At 36.4% G+C, this 16,212-nt stretch overlaps 1 protein-coding gene across 2 annotated transcripts in view; it reads right to left on the reverse strand.

Annotated features, from left to right (window-relative positions):
• ORC3 (origin recognition complex subunit 3) overlaps positions 1 to 16,212 on the reverse strand; it is a 35,512-nt gene that overhangs the window by 10,693 nt on the left and 8,607 nt on the right. For both annotated transcript variants that reach the window (XM_058020868.1, XM_058020867.1), the window contains exons 5-14: positions 15,229 to 15,333; positions 14,322 to 14,476; positions 13,258 to 13,394; positions 11,402 to 11,561; positions 10,479 to 10,592; positions 8,927 to 9,060; positions 8,371 to 8,434; positions 5,285 to 5,401; positions 4,307 to 4,386; positions 431 to 564 (exon numbers count right to left, since the gene is read on the reverse strand). In XM_058020868.1, the coding sequence (XP_057876851.1) occupies positions 431 to 564; positions 4,307 to 4,386; positions 5,285 to 5,401; positions 8,371 to 8,434; positions 8,927 to 9,060; positions 10,479 to 10,592; positions 11,402 to 11,561; positions 13,258 to 13,394; positions 14,322 to 14,476; positions 15,229 to 15,333 (1,200 nt within the window). The remainder of the gene's footprint in view (positions 1 to 430; positions 565 to 4,306; positions 4,387 to 5,284; positions 5,402 to 8,370; positions 8,435 to 8,926; positions 9,061 to 10,478; positions 10,593 to 11,401; positions 11,562 to 13,257; positions 13,395 to 14,321; positions 14,477 to 15,228; positions 15,334 to 16,212) is intronic.

Below are 16,212 nucleotides of genomic sequence, written 5' to 3' on the forward strand. Positions count from 1 at the left end.
CCTAGCTCTGAACGTGCAGGGGAAGGAACCTTACAAACACTGGGATTAAATTCCATGTCATAAGGACTGCTTATGCAGTCCTTGCCTGTCTGCTGCTATGTATCTTTAAAACCAGTTTGTTTTTAGCAACTACAACATCTGTTAAAATGCTCAAAATACATGTATGAGAGATTTAGGGGATAATGTTTGCTGATCTGTCCAATTTCTTATCTTACATCACTCCTCTGTATTATAAAAAACATGAACCACATACCAGTAGAGAATATAAACATTTCCTAAATTTGTGCATGTATTAAAAAAAATCCTGCAAATATGATGGTTTCATATGATGACAGGCTATCTCAGGGAAAATGGTCAGATTACTCATTGGTCAGATTACAAAACAGCTTTTATATAATCTGTAATGGAATACATGATGGTACACACCCACCTTCTAGATTCTGAAACTGGGTCAGGAACTCCTTCAACTTTTCTACTGCACTATCAAACTCCTTTCCAGAAGATGACATCAAAATTTCCACACATTGTTGGAGCATGGTTACCAAATCAGTCTTATTCAGCATCCTAAAAGACACAATTGCTGGCTGAAGTTGAAAAGCAGAATGATGAAACAGCTTTCAATGTTCTTAGTTGAAAAAAGTTAAAAAAATAAAAACAAATTGAAAAATTCCTTTTAAAAGAAAAAATCTCCAGGATTACAAACATTCAGTCTTGCAGCAAAGTCAGGGTTTTTTTCCTGCTGTCATTAATACAAAGAAACAAACCAATTAGTTTTGGTGATGATGTCCTTCACATTTTCTTGCAGAAGAATAGTTTTCCTGATTATCTAAAAAAACTTGCTGGACACAGGAGTTGCAATTTTTGAAACTGTGAGTCAGACATCAAAACAAAATTTTAAAAAACCCAACACTCAAAACCAAATCATGGTAGGGTTCAGAACTCATTCCCAAAACCAGTAAATGAAATGGTAAAAAAAAAAATTCACTATGTAAACACATCCACAAAATTAATCTCTGTGACTCAGAATTACTCTCAAATGAAATCTGTATGCTTTTTTCTGTATTTAATTGCTGTAAATTTAACCATCACTAGAATCCCAGAACCACTGAAGTTGTAAGGGATCTCTTGAGATCCAGCCCAACCTCCAGCTCAGCATTTACTTAGTATTTAGTTATTAGGGCCTCTCCCAAGTGTCACTGAGCACTGCCCAGTCTCAAAATCCTAATGTAAAAGATATCAAAGCAATGACAGTGGTCAGTGTCTCAAGCAGTGGGTTTCCTCATCAGCTACCTAAAAACTGGCTAAGAAATTTAAGGAAGAATTCAGAAGAGGCTGGGGAAGCTCTGTGGATATCTGGAGGGACAACTGCAATTTGAGTTGTAGTTTCTAACTGGCAATGGATACTAAATACTTCTAAAGGTTAAAATTTAAACCGTCAGTTTATCTGCTTCAGGGTTACAGACTTTTGCAAGTCAGGTATTGCCTTCAGATGCACTTGTTTTGTACAGAAAAGCATCAGGAGTTAACAACAGAAAGTATGACCTTGACCACACAAAACATTTTGAAACTGTCTTGTACTATAATGGGTAAACAAGATAGCCTTGTTCCAGGCCAGACAAAACACTGCAGTTAAGCACCCAATATGGAGAGAAAATAAGTGGATCTGGAGATCTGCAAATGGGAAAGAACAAATTTATTTTCCTACTGTTATTCAAAAGGAAACTGCAAGTTCTAGAAAAGCTTATGAACAACAATGGGATTACAGGGCCCAAAGAATAGGCAAGAAGGCAGCTATCACATATGACAAAACAGTAAAGATCCTTTGCAACCTTTTTTTAGGTTTGAGATTACTGCAAGGTATGCCAGGTATCAGTGGGGTTAAGATTTTCATTTGGTGAGGAGTCAGACTTAAAGCAGGAAGGAAGATCTCAGATTACCAAAAGGCAGTAAATAAATCTAACTCTGATTATTCAGACAAGTTATGCAAGAGAAGAAAGGAAGCTACAATGAAGTCCACAGAAACTCCTTCTGAAAGCTGAAGAGGGAAATCACCTGAAGAAGCAATACCATGTTGGTCAGCACCAGCCACAGAAGGGCAGGACTGTGATAAGCAGCATGTGATGAAAAGCCACCCATAATTAGCAGACAAAAACCAGAGTACAGTATCTAGACAGAAGACAATAGGGCAGACAGTCCTTGAAGTTTTGCCACCCAACAGGTTGATGAGATGTCCCAGCCAGTTAACTCCACATAACCAATCGAGTGAGACACTCTCCAACCCTCCTGTGATAGAATTAATGCAAAATGAACTGAAGCTCACACATTCTCTGTCACCCCATGGCATCTTTTACACTTTGGAAAACTCAGGTAGAGTAACTACTGTCTAGATTGCTCAAGTGAGATTACCTGAAACACCACCTTTGGGAAGAGCACTTCTAGCAGAAGGAATAAAAGCTTGTTCAGGGAAAGGCTGAAGTAGAGAAGCCAATCACAAAAGAAACACAATTCAGAAACTTAAAACCTTACATTCAAACATAATTCATAAAAGGCAAAAGAGGTATTCTGTTAGAAAATGAGAAATAAGCTGATCTAAAGCTTCTCCATTTTCTACTTTCTAAATATGAGGAAAAAAAAAAGATGGGTTCCAGAAAAACACTGAAAAGGATTAAGGGATGGGGAAGGGTGAACACAAGGATATCAACAGGTGATGTGACTCCCAGGAAGGCAGAGATATTAAGGAACAGCGAGCAACTTTTAAACCTGAGCAAAAGGGGAAAAAACAGATTGTGAGTAGAAGGGGAAAGACCACATTTTATAATTTTCTTCTAAAAGATAACAGCGAGATTCTGTATAGAAAAAGCAGAGATGAGAGGAATTATTTGTAAAAAGGCAAACAGAAGTTAAAAGCTGAAAAAATTATAATCACAACTAGAATTCCAAGTACTTGAAGAAGTTGTGTTGGACAAGTTTTGCTAAGAAAATGACAGAATTTCTGAATTAAAAAAATATAAAAATCATAGAATCACCATCTATGAAAGCAGAGACTATCATCACTGTATTTCTATCAGAGGCTCCCACAGTGGGAGCCAGGACCAGAAGAAAAACAGGAGGGAGATGAACAGATAACATTAAAAGGGGAGCAAGCCAAAATCTGATGGCAGCATCAACTTTGAGATAGGAGAAGAGACAGATGAATTCAGAGAGGATGAAAGCAAATTAAACAAAGGAGAAGAAAAAAGAGAGGGGGAAAAGGCCAAGAGTTATTAAGAGATTGCAGATAGTAGAGAAAGCAGAATGACACATTTGTGGGCAAGAGCCGAGAGGCGACTGAGTGCTGTCAAGATTCAGGAGAATCAGAGAAGGAACACAAAGGAAAGACTGCAGAAATGACAACTCAAGCATGTAATCCTTTCAAAGGGATGAGGGTAAAGAACACAGAAAAGTGGCTATGTGCAAGAACCACTCAGTATGGCTAAAGTACAGTTTGAAGAGTGTGTTTCCTTGTGTGTGTGTATCAGCCCAGAAAGCTACCCTCCATCCATCACTGAAATGGTTTTTCTGTGCAGGTTTACTGCCAGACACATCAAACCTGAGCAGCTCAAGGGGTCTGGGAGAGGCATTTACAGTTATGGGGTTGTGTGACAAAGCCAAGGGATCTTTTGAATGAGTGCAGCTATCAGGAGACAGACATTGCCATGTGTCTGTTGAAAGCACATTTAGAAGTCTTTAGCTGCAACATTGCAATTGAAAGGTTTTCTACCAAGAAAAGTGGCTTTGACAACTTTGGCATTTTAAACACTGACAGACAACACAAGTACAGCCTCTCCTGAAATCCTATGCTCACAGTATCAGAAAAAATTAACTCAGTACCTGTAAAAACTGTTAAAGCAAATCACAAAGAGAAGGAAAGCAGTAAAAAAGAAAGGCCTCAGTTACTGTTCACTGGGAAGTGATTCTAATTTTCACACCAGATTAAAATTTAAGACAACTAAGACTAATAATCTGATTGATAATATCTACCACAATCATACTTTAAAAGACAAAACTCAACTCATTCTCAGTCACACAAAGTAATCTCTGTGGTTTCAGCAAAATTACTCAGGGCATATGAGATCTGAGAACCTGCCTCAATTTCACAGAAATCAGTAGAAAACCAAACTGAAAACAGCAGACAATTACACTTGCAAACAACCCTAAAACTAGTTGTGAATAGGTAAGAGCCTCAGCTTTAAGTTCCAGAATAACTGATGACTGATACTTTCCATGTGTTCGGTGGTATTAAAACAAAATGGGAAAAAAAAATCACCTTGCTAGTTGAAGAGATGACTCATACTCCTCTGTCTCCCACACTCGGTTTTCCAAACAAGCACAGTGCAACTCCCTGATCTGTTATGCAGAAGGTGAAGAAAGGATAAAGTGTTTTACAAAGTAATCTGGGAATCTTACAACAAGCTGTTCAAAGCAATATGCAATTTCTTTAGAGCCTGTTTTCCAAAGATGGAGAATGACTGCAAAAGGAATGACAGCTCTTAATATCTTCCAGAACTAAGCTTCTGCTAGAGACTTGCTCTGCACCAGGTTCCAAACAACTAACATTCAGGTGAAGTTAACTGCAGTGAACAGAAAGGAACTCCAATCAAATACCCCAGCTAAAACATCCTTTTATTCTCAAACAGTTCATGATGCTTTTGTAGTCAGTGACAGATTCTAGTAACAGTATGGAATACATTGAGAACTGAGAGACAGGTGCACATGCACAGAATATATAATTGCTCTGCTAGCGGAAGAAATTGTTTAGCATGAGAAGGTGGAATAAATGACATCAGAGCAATAGGACTATTAACAGAGCAACTATTCCTCCTACAATTGCTTTTTTCTGTACAGAAGGCTGCTAAAAACTCAGTCTCTTCATCTGAATTTGACTAGTGAACTAATAGGTGGTAGAAGAGTGTACACAGCAATGCATACAGGTAACCTCAGATGTGGGAAAGTCAATGTGTGGATCCTCTTGCTGATCTGTGCACCTGCCTCCTTCTGGAAACTCCTTCCTGTTGACTGACAGGGTATCATCCATGCCAGTAAAGAAACCCCACACTCTCATCCTCTGCCCACAGAAAGAGAGCATCTCTCTCCATTTTAAGAAGCAGGGGGCAAACCAGCACATTAATAAATAAAGAGTAAATATTTATTTAACTGTCATGCTTTGAGGGAAAAAAAACAAACAAAACAAACCAAAATCACAATAACAACAACCCAACAAGACCCACGTATAACACAACATTACCTGCTTGCCCAAAGGATACTTCGGAAGAGAAGATGTGAAAACATGAAGACATCTCAGAATTTGAACATAATTTTCGTGGTAAACATGTAAGTCCTCCAGCAACTTCTCTGTTTCTTCCTACAGTGATTGAATAATTTTAAAAGTAATTCTGACATCCATTTAAAACTCCCATAAAACACTTAATATTACTCTGAACTTTCGATATTGTACTGTGCTATGATTTAAATCATCAATCTTAAATGGAGACCACTAAGCAAATGAGCTGTATTTCAACAGTTCACTGCATTCTCATTGCATATTGTTACCTTTACTTTCTTCCTCCAGCTCAGCAGAGATTTGCTATTGGCTAGCATTAGTATTCTACCATTTTCAACTATATTTAGGCCTTTAGACTTGAAATGTCATCTCATAACAATGAGAGAATACACTATTCCTTTAGCAGGCAATGAGAAGTTACGTAGCTACTTTTACTCGAAAACTTGAATTTTTATGCTACAAATGCATTTTAAAATTCATTTCTTATATTGTGGGTGGCTGTTGTTTTTATTAGTTACATGTACAAAAAAAAGACCACTTCACAGAAAACAAAGAAATATTCAGTTGATTTTCCTATATGTTTTTAATTTGATTTTGCTTACTCATGTGTCGAGAACAACAGAAATAAAAAAAAAAATCACATTTAAGAAATAGAAATTACTGACTACTGCAACTAATTTTCTGGATGGCACCACATTATCACTGGCCAGCCATACAAGCACATATTGCTTCTGGAAAGCCATACTCAAAAATTCTGGTAACTGTACTGAAGTCATCTAGTCTTTGTGGTCATTACATTTAAGTCTGTGAATCCAAAGATCTTCTTTCCTCTGTCTTCAGTCAAAAATAAAGAGGAAAAACCACAGAATCCTCTACGTATTTAATTACCCTTTTGCCTAACTCTGAGCAAACTATTCCAAATGGAAAGAGAAAAACAAAATAAGCCACTGAAGTTTTCTAGACTGAAAGTGAAACAAAGGGTATTAAAGATAAAAGAAAAGCAAAACTTTGTCTACAGGCAATATAAGGAAGTACAAATGCATAGAAAGAAAAGGTTTTCTTCACATTGCAAAGACTGAAAGTACCAAAGATAGTGCTACAGAGAGCTTTCTGATGTTAAAAAAGTTTTAAATTATTAAAAACATTAACAATCTTTCTCCCCATTTAAGAGAAATTTAAGAGTCACTGATATAACAACTGTTAAGGCAACCTCTAAAACCTTAGGGCAGACATTCACAAGTCTGTATTTTAATTTTAAGTAGGATCATTATGAAAAAAATTATCCCCACCACAAAATAAGCTAAGAAAAGCTCTCTCTAATGCTGCTTCATCAACCTTATTTCCCCAAACCCCAAGAATTAACACATCTGTATTTCCCTCATCTTGGTCATAGCTCAAGACGATGTAGTTAATATAAGTACATAGCAATGTATTTTGCCAAATAATGAAGTGAAATGGCATAACCCATTTTAGAAGAGTTTGAAAATGCAATTAGAAAACGATGCAATATTATTTCCAGAACAGAAATAAAAGACATAGATTGCCACATTTACATAGTTTCAAATTAAATTTGCCATGAAACATTTCAGACAGATTTGTTTAACATTACGATGTAATTTTAAACAAATTTTTAAAATTGCTTTCAAAACTGATAATTTTAAATAGGTGAAACTCTTTCCATAGTTATTAAAAAAGTGGTAACAACATGGTATAAATGAGGCTGATAAAGTGTATTGCAGGTTTAGGGGCTAAGCTGGAAGACTTAAAAGACTAAAGTGACCGGGTGCTGAAACACAAAGTTCACATGCAAGATTACTATAGTGATTTTGAAAGTGTTTCCAAAGCTGGGCATGACACTGTAGATTAGCATGACATCAGAATAAACAGCACCTCATTAATGCAGCAGTAGGACCTCTATTCCCCAGGCAGAGCATTCTGCCAGCTTGCCAAGGCAGTAATGGTCCCACCTCTATTGTGGAGATCAGAACAAATGTTGGCAATTAAAATCTGTGAGAAGCATCATATGCACCTAGGTATGAGAATCCCAGCTTCCTTCCCAAAGTTAAAGGTTGAGCCTTGTGAAATAAGGGGTGTATTATTAAACATGTATGGCTGAAAGCATATAAAGTTTAAGCTGATGATTACTCAACTTTCAAAGCAGGTGTAAATAAAGGGCAAGGGAACAGCTGTAGCTTAAGTTATTTTTGCCAATTAAGACAATGGATCAGAAAGTGATGTAAAATCATATCTCATCTAGAATACTGTAACTGTACTTGCCATATTGCTTGCTCCTAACATCCCTCCAGCCATTAACATTGTTCTTCACACTTGAAAAAGCTTTACACACCAGGCAAGTACACCATTTGCCTGACAGGTTACAAATACTTGAAATGAAGAGTCAGGAGAAACCCTTTCTCTTCAGCAATGCTTCCACTGGGAGTGGCTCAGATGGTGAAAATAAGCAACAGACTTTTGTTGGTGAATTCCTAAAGGGCTCACAATAGTACTAGTCTGACTTCAACCCATTGGCAAAGCTTCAGATAAACATGTAACAAATTAGTTTTAATCCTGTATGAGGGGTAGAGTGAATGTGTGCCTTGGGACACAGATTCTGCTCTACTGAGTTCAATCAGAACTATGCAGAGGCTATGAAGGATTAAAAGCTTATGAAATAACCTCCAAGATAACTTACACATTCTTCAAACACTTAACTGACCTTCCAAGAAAGTCAGTCTGGGCAAGCATGAAAAGACCTGGTCATAAATAAACCTTGTATCCTTGTTTTTAAGCAATTATATTTCTAGACATAGCTAAAAGCTGATGTAAGAAAGTTGTGCAGCTTCATATAAAGGCTGACCTGGCAACCCTAGAGATTTGGAATTTTGATCTGCCAATCCTAATTCCTCATTACTGGTCACAAAGCACAGTATGTTCTGCATGAAAGATATTATACAGAACTATATATCTTGGTCTTGTATTTTATTATTTTCCACAAAGTGATATATTGGGCAAGTTATTTTTGTTCTCCAAAGACATTCTTAAAATTTTACCTTTAAGAAGCTGTCGTTTGTCAGCAGTTCAATCTGTTTCCCTGACTCTTGCCTTTCCACATACCTTATGGCAGGAAAAAAAATAAAACCAACATAAAATTATAATGTAAAGGAAGATCCTCAGGTTAAAAATATTTAAAATGCTTATGTTGCTATAAGAAATATGCATCTTTCTTTGCAAAGATTCAAAAGGACTCAAAAATCCAACAAGTTCAAAGGCCACTCCAAAACCCTAGAGATTATGCTTCAAATCAGCTTAACAAATTCAAAAGTGATTTATGGTTATCTGTCAGAAAAACTTGTTTCTGTAATAAGAATGAGAAGAAAAAAAAGTAAATTCAAGTGATTACACATCACAGAAGCTGTACTCTCTAAACCAGAACATTAAGGCTTCCTGAAATTATTTAGAAATGTCCTCTGTTTGATCAATTTACCTTTGCTATAGAAAGTGCAAAAATGAGCTACAGTGTTCACAGAACCACACTTACAGATTCTTTCAATCTTTTCTAAAGCTAATCAATACATGATTGTCCAAGAAATGTATTTCCACTCTTACCTTCTGAAAGAGGGCAGTCTTCGAATGTTTTCACACTGATCATGTGACAAAGAATAAACTCTCTTCTTAATGTCTGCCAGGTGGCAACACAGTACACTGAGAGGCTGGGAATAGAAGTGCTCCACAATACAGAGCTGAAAAACAAACCAAGAACTAGGGATGTTAATAAAATTCAATCTCCCTGCTACATCTACCTTTTAATGCTTTCTTACTATTACATTGCATATACTACAGTGGTAGTAATAGTACTCCTTTAAAAATTAATTACAATTCATAAATATTCCATAAGTCACTACAGGATATTGATTATACAGTTGTTCACAGTCACACAATTACCTTCTTTGCTATATGTGCTATTCATTTTCAGTACCCCCTCTCATGTAACATTACACCTAGCTATAATGACATGATTCTGATCTCTTGTATTAATCACTTTGAAAATCTGATCTGAAATTGCTTCATCCTTGAATTCTTTTACACACAAGGACACAGCCATACACTGTCAGGTCTAAAATTTGTATTTGCATGTCAGGCCAATGCAGAAGTACTAAACTTTGATGACTCTTTCAAATAAGAGGAGCTGAAACCTATGAAAAACCACAAAGGTCTGTCTTCAAGAAGAGGTACTATGGACAGGATATTTTTCCTGGCCACCTGTAATCATTGAATCTTATATATCAAAAAATCAGAGAAATTCTAAATGTATATGACATTAAAAGGGCATATTTTACTAGCAGGGTCATACATGGAACTAGGTAAGAAAGAAACCATTTCACAATCCTGCATTAAAACAGGTAACAGGGCCTACAAATTCTTCAGAGAACTCTTGTCTGCAATCCATAAAAACTACAAGGAGACCTAGACACAGAAATACATCTAGATATGAAGAACTATATAAGACAAAAAAAACTTAACTATCATGCTCTCTAGAGACTCTCTTTGGAAATCCCCTGAGCTCTTCCACTTTGTCTCCTGAGAGAGGGTAAATATAACTCCCACATTGCTACACAACTGCTTGGAGCACAAGCATTACTTCCTCTGAGGCACCAAGTAAATGATCCTGCAGCTGATATTTCCCTGAAAAGGCAGGAAATGTGCATCCAGAAATTGTGCCAGAGGAGTTCAAGTGGGGAACAATCTCTGCTGGAGCCTACTCACACCAAGACAAAGCAGAGACAAAGGAGCTGGTACAGATGATCAGAACTGGGGATTTCTGTCAGGGGTGCTAGAAAGCTACAAATTAATCTACAGGAAAATACAGCTCTTTCTGCCCACTAAGCCAGGTCATCCTTTTAAACATAACCTTTAAATATCATTGGTTTTGTGGCACAGTAAGCTTTTATTTGCTTACTCATACAGCTCCTACAAGTTTGCTCTTAAACCTTTATCAGTAAAGATTTTTCAATGTCCATCTGTTCACAGATCCAAACTGTTTCCAAAGGATATTTTTTCATGCAATTCAGCAGTACTAGGACCTAAGAAATCTTTCAGTGCCTAGTAATTACTCTTTGTTTTCACAACCATTATTTGAATGCTTGTTATCATTGCCTACCTGAAATCCTTTGATAAAATTCTGGACAGAAAAATCATGGTACAGGAATATGTTGATGAGAACCTGCAGAACTTTTTCTCCCAGTTTAAATGGAAACTGGGATGTCAGAAGCAGCTAAAAGGAAGACAAAAAGAAAAAGTAGCCACAGCAGAAACTCTGTCCTGAATTAAATCAGTAAAGCTTATATGTGCAACTTGATACAACTCTTAGTATGTATTAACATTCAACTAAATGAGATACTAAATACACTGCCAGGTTCTACAAAGTAGTATTTCTACTAAAATATCCTTGCAAAGATTGATTTTTAAAGTTTATTATTTTATCACATTTTCCAAAGTATCTTTCACTAATGCAACATTTTAAGTTAATTTGGCTTAATGCTATTTTTGTAAAATTACAAATAGAACAGAGACTGCTGTAGTCAACAATGACACCACTACTTTCAGCATGTGTAACAGATTTTGGAAATCCTGTGGTCTACCAAGAATCCACAGGCACAACATTTACATGGCTTGAACATATGGGTAACTCAGATAATGTTTGACAGGTGGCAAAACTCAGGCTGAAGTTTATTTTTCAGAATTTTAGCTAAGTTTCAAAGCAATCTTTTTCTGGAACAAAGTAAAACTGAAATCACAGCTCGACTTTAATGAAGAAGTGTGAATGTCAAAGTGTAATTGCACAAGGCAATGCAAATGGAAGATGAAAGCAGGTGTGTGTATGTATGTCTCAGTATGAGAAGGGAGCTCTCAGTATTACATTACTCTGCACCTGCAAGTAGAAATATCTAAAATCCACAGCTCTCAGGAACAGAGTCCTTTCCAAAACCTTCAGACAAACCTGCATGTAAAGGCTACACATGTAAACTGTGCTTCAATACACACACACACATATTCCTCATTTCTATTTAGAAATGGAGTTACCTTGTCAATTATAGTAGACAGGTGCTCCTTACAGGAAAGGGACTGGAAAAGCTCTATGCACAGCAGAGAGGACACTGAGTGAGGAAGTAGCCTGTGGATAATCATTGGTGATGTAGCAATTCCAAAAATCAGCACTAGAGGTAATTCATGGATATGCTGACTGGATAATGGGGGAAGAGAGAAAAAGAAAAGTAATAGTTACATTATAGAAGCTTGTGTAACAAATGCACTATGCTCCTACTACAGCACTGAGTTTCAATGCAGAAAGGGGTAAATTAAAAGATTTGCTGCTGATAAACCAAAAGAAGAATTCGTGTGGAATAAAATTAAAAAGAAAGGATGCTATTTAAAGCCCTAAAGCAGATAAGAAAATGAAACTCCTTTTTCAGATTCAGATTTCAGAAAGCAGCACAAAAAGCATTATTTCAGTAAGTTTTGTGCTGATCCTACCTTCCCAAAGAGTTTTATTCAGAGAGCTGAGTCTTAAAATAGGATTTTTTTAAAGATACAAAGAAAAAATAAGAAGACACATTAAACAGGTTACAGCCAAGAAAATTTACAAGATTTACAAGATTTATTATGAAATAGATATTTCATATTTATTTTAATAAATTCAAAATAAAGATGAAATATCTCCAATGTCTGGAGATGAGTGACTGTTCCAATCACACTTCAAAAAATTTCCAACTTCTCCAGATTAAACTTCATCTTCAGATAATGTTTTAGTATTTGCTTTAGAACTGAAAGTCAGGACAGAATGTGTATTCCTTGAGGATAGCATACAATTTATACAAAATACAGTGTTTTCACTGTATTTTCAGTGTTTCCATTTTTAGTAGTTTCAAGGAGGTACAAAATATGCTATCTTATATACCTGCTAGGTTAAAATTGTCAATTTATTCCTTTCCTTTGTTTTTGCCACAGCAACTTTTTGACTTTGGATTTTAATTGTTATCCCACAATTACTTTGTTTCTCTAACTCCTAAAAAGAAATTGCTGAAGACAAATATAAAACCAATAAACTTCACACATTACTGTCCACTGTTGATGACCTTAGAGAATCTTAAAAAAGAATCAGAAGTTGTGATCAAGAAATCAGAAGAATCTCTCACATTTGTCCACTTCACCTTTATTATTAAACATGTTTAAGACTGAGATGAAGATAATAACACAAGCTATACAATTTCCTGCTGATGGCACACCAAGTGAATTGCTGAGGAATTGCAGCCCCAATTCTAACAGCTCTAACCTGGGGACTTCAGTGCATGGTGATCTTTTTGGAAAGCAGCATCAGTTTTTGATTAGCATGCCTGAGATTACATTAAGGAAGACAGAAACAGAACTACACGATGGAAGACAGATTACATTAAAGAAGAACAGAAGTACAGGAGCACCTGAAGTAGTCAGCTGCTGATTACAGATCGTGGCCAGCTGGGCAAGTTTTATATACACCCCTCTCATTAACCTGATGACCTTTAGGAGCAGCATTACCTCAGCAGTCACACAAAAATACATTCTGCAAAAAATTTTAGAAGATCTAGACACCTTGAAAATTTACTTTCACATTCACAAATTCTACAACAACTAGTACCAGTAAATCCTACCATGTGAAGAATTAAATCGGCCATCCCTTATCTCAACCTGGCCCTTAGGCACTCTGGTTCACAGTCTGAAGTTTAGCTTTAGTGTAATTTACCCCTAAAACACAGCAAGTAGTTTTTTCCTCAATCACTGCTGCAAAGAAGCAGCACAATATTTGATTCCAATGCTTCAGAGGCCTAACTGTTAAATTTCAAAACAACTGCAAAAAGAAAATGGGTAAAGGAGTGGAAGAACTGAAGTTCATGTCACATTACCTGCTGATGACTATGAAGTCTTGAAGAACTTTTGTGGTGAAACTTTCCATGTCTTTGAATATGACTACAACTGGAGGAGACTGCCAGTGTCTAGAGGAGGAATTTCTTTTTTTGCTTGGAGTTTCAGAATTTGTTTTCTTTAAAGCCATTAATTAAACATTAATACACAGAAGCCAGCAAAATAAAAAAGACTGAATCATATCTATGATATTATAGTACTCCAAATTGACATGACTGACTTTTTGTGAGCTGTATTTATTATTAGCACCCAAAACTGCCATTTTTCTTCCTTCTGTTTGGCACAGCATAAAGTACAAAGAATAAAGAGATCTTAAACACACAGACCAACAATGACAAGAATAGCTCTGAGAGACAGAACTGGTGGAGTTCTGTTGGGAATGAGGGAGATTTGAATTGTGTACACAGACACTGCTTATTTTCTATATCTTTACCCAGTAATAAAAAGAGCATGTTCTCAGTACACATTTGGTTTATCCCACTGCTCTGATGAAGTCATCAGAAAATCAGCTGTAACTTGTATTCATGACAGAAACAAAACTTAAAACTTCAATAGCTTTAGCAAACACAAAGATACAAAAACATTTTGAAAGTTATTTCCTTACTGCTTGCCAATATAGTGTGGGTTGCAGATGACATCATGGCCCATTAGCACTAATGCAGTACCTTTGCCCTGGATGGCTGTTCTTCTGTAAAGTTTTGTTTTAATAAACAAAATAACTCAGCACTCTTGGGAAAAAGCTTCTGGCATGAAGCTGACACTGCATTTTAAGCTTCCAATTCCCAATTAAACATATGATAACACAGTACTTCTTGCTTTTGTTTCAGAATTCTGCCATTCATGCATCATCAGTAACTAACTCCACATTGGTTCTATGTGTCAAATCACCTCAATATCACATTATCTTTTAAAAATTAACCTTTGGCATTTTCTCACAGAAAGCTGAATTATTAAATTTCCGTTTTAAACACAAAGCTGAGTTATTAAATTTTTTTAAAGGTCAGGCATTTTGATAAACTGGGGATAAAAAAGGTTAACAACATACCTTTGTTACACTGTCATACCAGCTGATAAAAGAAGGCATTGAACAACGTATTCTACTCTGTGAAACCTGCACACAGTCCTCATCTTCCAGTGAGTCCACATCTATATCACACTTCATCAGCTGCCCCATCAGCTTCTGCATCAGATTTTTTATACCTTCACAAAACATTTTTAGAAATGTGGTAAAGACATTTGGTTATCTGGCAACACTTCTCTGTCTCATACTATAAGAAACCACCCCAAAGTTATTACTCATTATTTTCCACATTTCTAATTATTCTCCTTCTCTCTCCAGAATGTACATCTCATGCTCCTGAAAGCATTAATGCTATGCATGCTGTTCATGCAGTTTGCCTAGATGGCAACAACTGAGGTTAAGATGCTGGTCTTCCATCTTTACCTGAGCTCCAGCCACATGCTTTAAGAGTGACCTAGAAATAAGTGAGGCAGCCACTCCACAGAACTGAGGATGCTGCCATATGTGATTTTAATCCTTTTACTTAAAAAATAAAAAAGGAGAAAGAAAGGTGGGACAATTTTATTCTGCCCATTCTCTCACTAAATAATGTGACTGTAAGCATTTAAAAAGTGGAATGCAGACATTCACTGTCCAATGAAACAAGAAGAAAACCAACCTACAACATCAACATGCAATACACTAAGCAGCATGTTCTTAACTGTTATGCTACAGCTAAGGAGCATTTCAATCTTCAGTGTTTTAAAGTGCACTGGATGCCTCTCAAAATACAGTGGGCATTACTGCTCTGCTTACATAGGTTTGAGCAAATCTTTCCAAAGTCTTCAGGATCCCTCTGTCCATTACTCTTGCATTTAGGGGCAAAAGCTAGAATTCCTACTTGATTTGATACCGTATTCAAAAGAAGCAGCTACACTATTGCAGTACTTACCTGGGCAATCTTTGGCTTCCAGCAAGGCTACATAAGGAGTAATGTTATCCTGAAGGACATCTGAGAGACCTCTGAAAGTCAAGTCATGATCTGTAACATTCACACCTAGGAAAAAAAAAAAGGACAAAAATTTTAAAATCTAAAATTTTAAGTAATTTTTTCTCATGACTCATGAGCACAATGATTGCACAATAAACTGAACAGTAGACAAAATCCAGAAGATACCTCAAATATTTAAGGAAAGAATGAAAAGTATCACATCAGCTATGAGGAAAGATGAAAAACTAGCACAAGATTAGGCATACATGTTGACAGTCCCTGATTAAGAGAAACAAGGAGTCACTGTGAATACCCTTCATCATATAGCTTGGTGGAGTTTTTAACAGAAAGTTTCCCAAGGGTGCAAACCTGCACCCTGCAATAAGGACTGGTTTTTTAACATCCCTCAGAAGCCATCCACAGCCATGTAAGGCCTGCAGACAAGTTAAATTCACCTTCTCTAGAAGAATACTGCATCCTCTCATGGCTCATGTAAAGAGGAAAATTACTGTAATTTGCTGTGAAACTCAGTCTGAATTCACTATGAACTACCTAGCATTTACTGCCTTTGTTAATATCCTTTATCAACAGAAAAATAAAGAACAAGCCCCTCAAGGAGGCAATTCAGAACTTTGTCTACAGAATTATTTGAAGCACAAGCCTGATTTTAATTGCCTTAAATAATCCACTGAAAATGTAATCAACATGCCTTGAATCGGGTTTAGGATTTATAGGTACAAACCTCTGAAAAAAAGGAGAAGGGGGAAAAAAAAAAAGACTTCAGAACTTCACTAACTTCATCTCCAACTATTTTTTCCCCCATGCTCTTTTCCCAAGACAAAGACACTACTTTCCTTCATGTAAATTTGCACTGCAAGAGCACTTATCAGAAGCTATACAATTCCCATGGTTAAGTAGTAGAAACCACCAAGCATGCTGGTGGCA

This window comes from Melospiza georgiana, chromosome 3 (assembly GCF_028018845.1).
Source record: "Melospiza georgiana isolate bMelGeo1 chromosome 3, bMelGeo1.pri, whole genome shotgun sequence".
Lineage (NCBI taxonomy): Eukaryota > Metazoa > Chordata > Aves > Passeriformes > Passerellidae > Melospiza > Melospiza georgiana.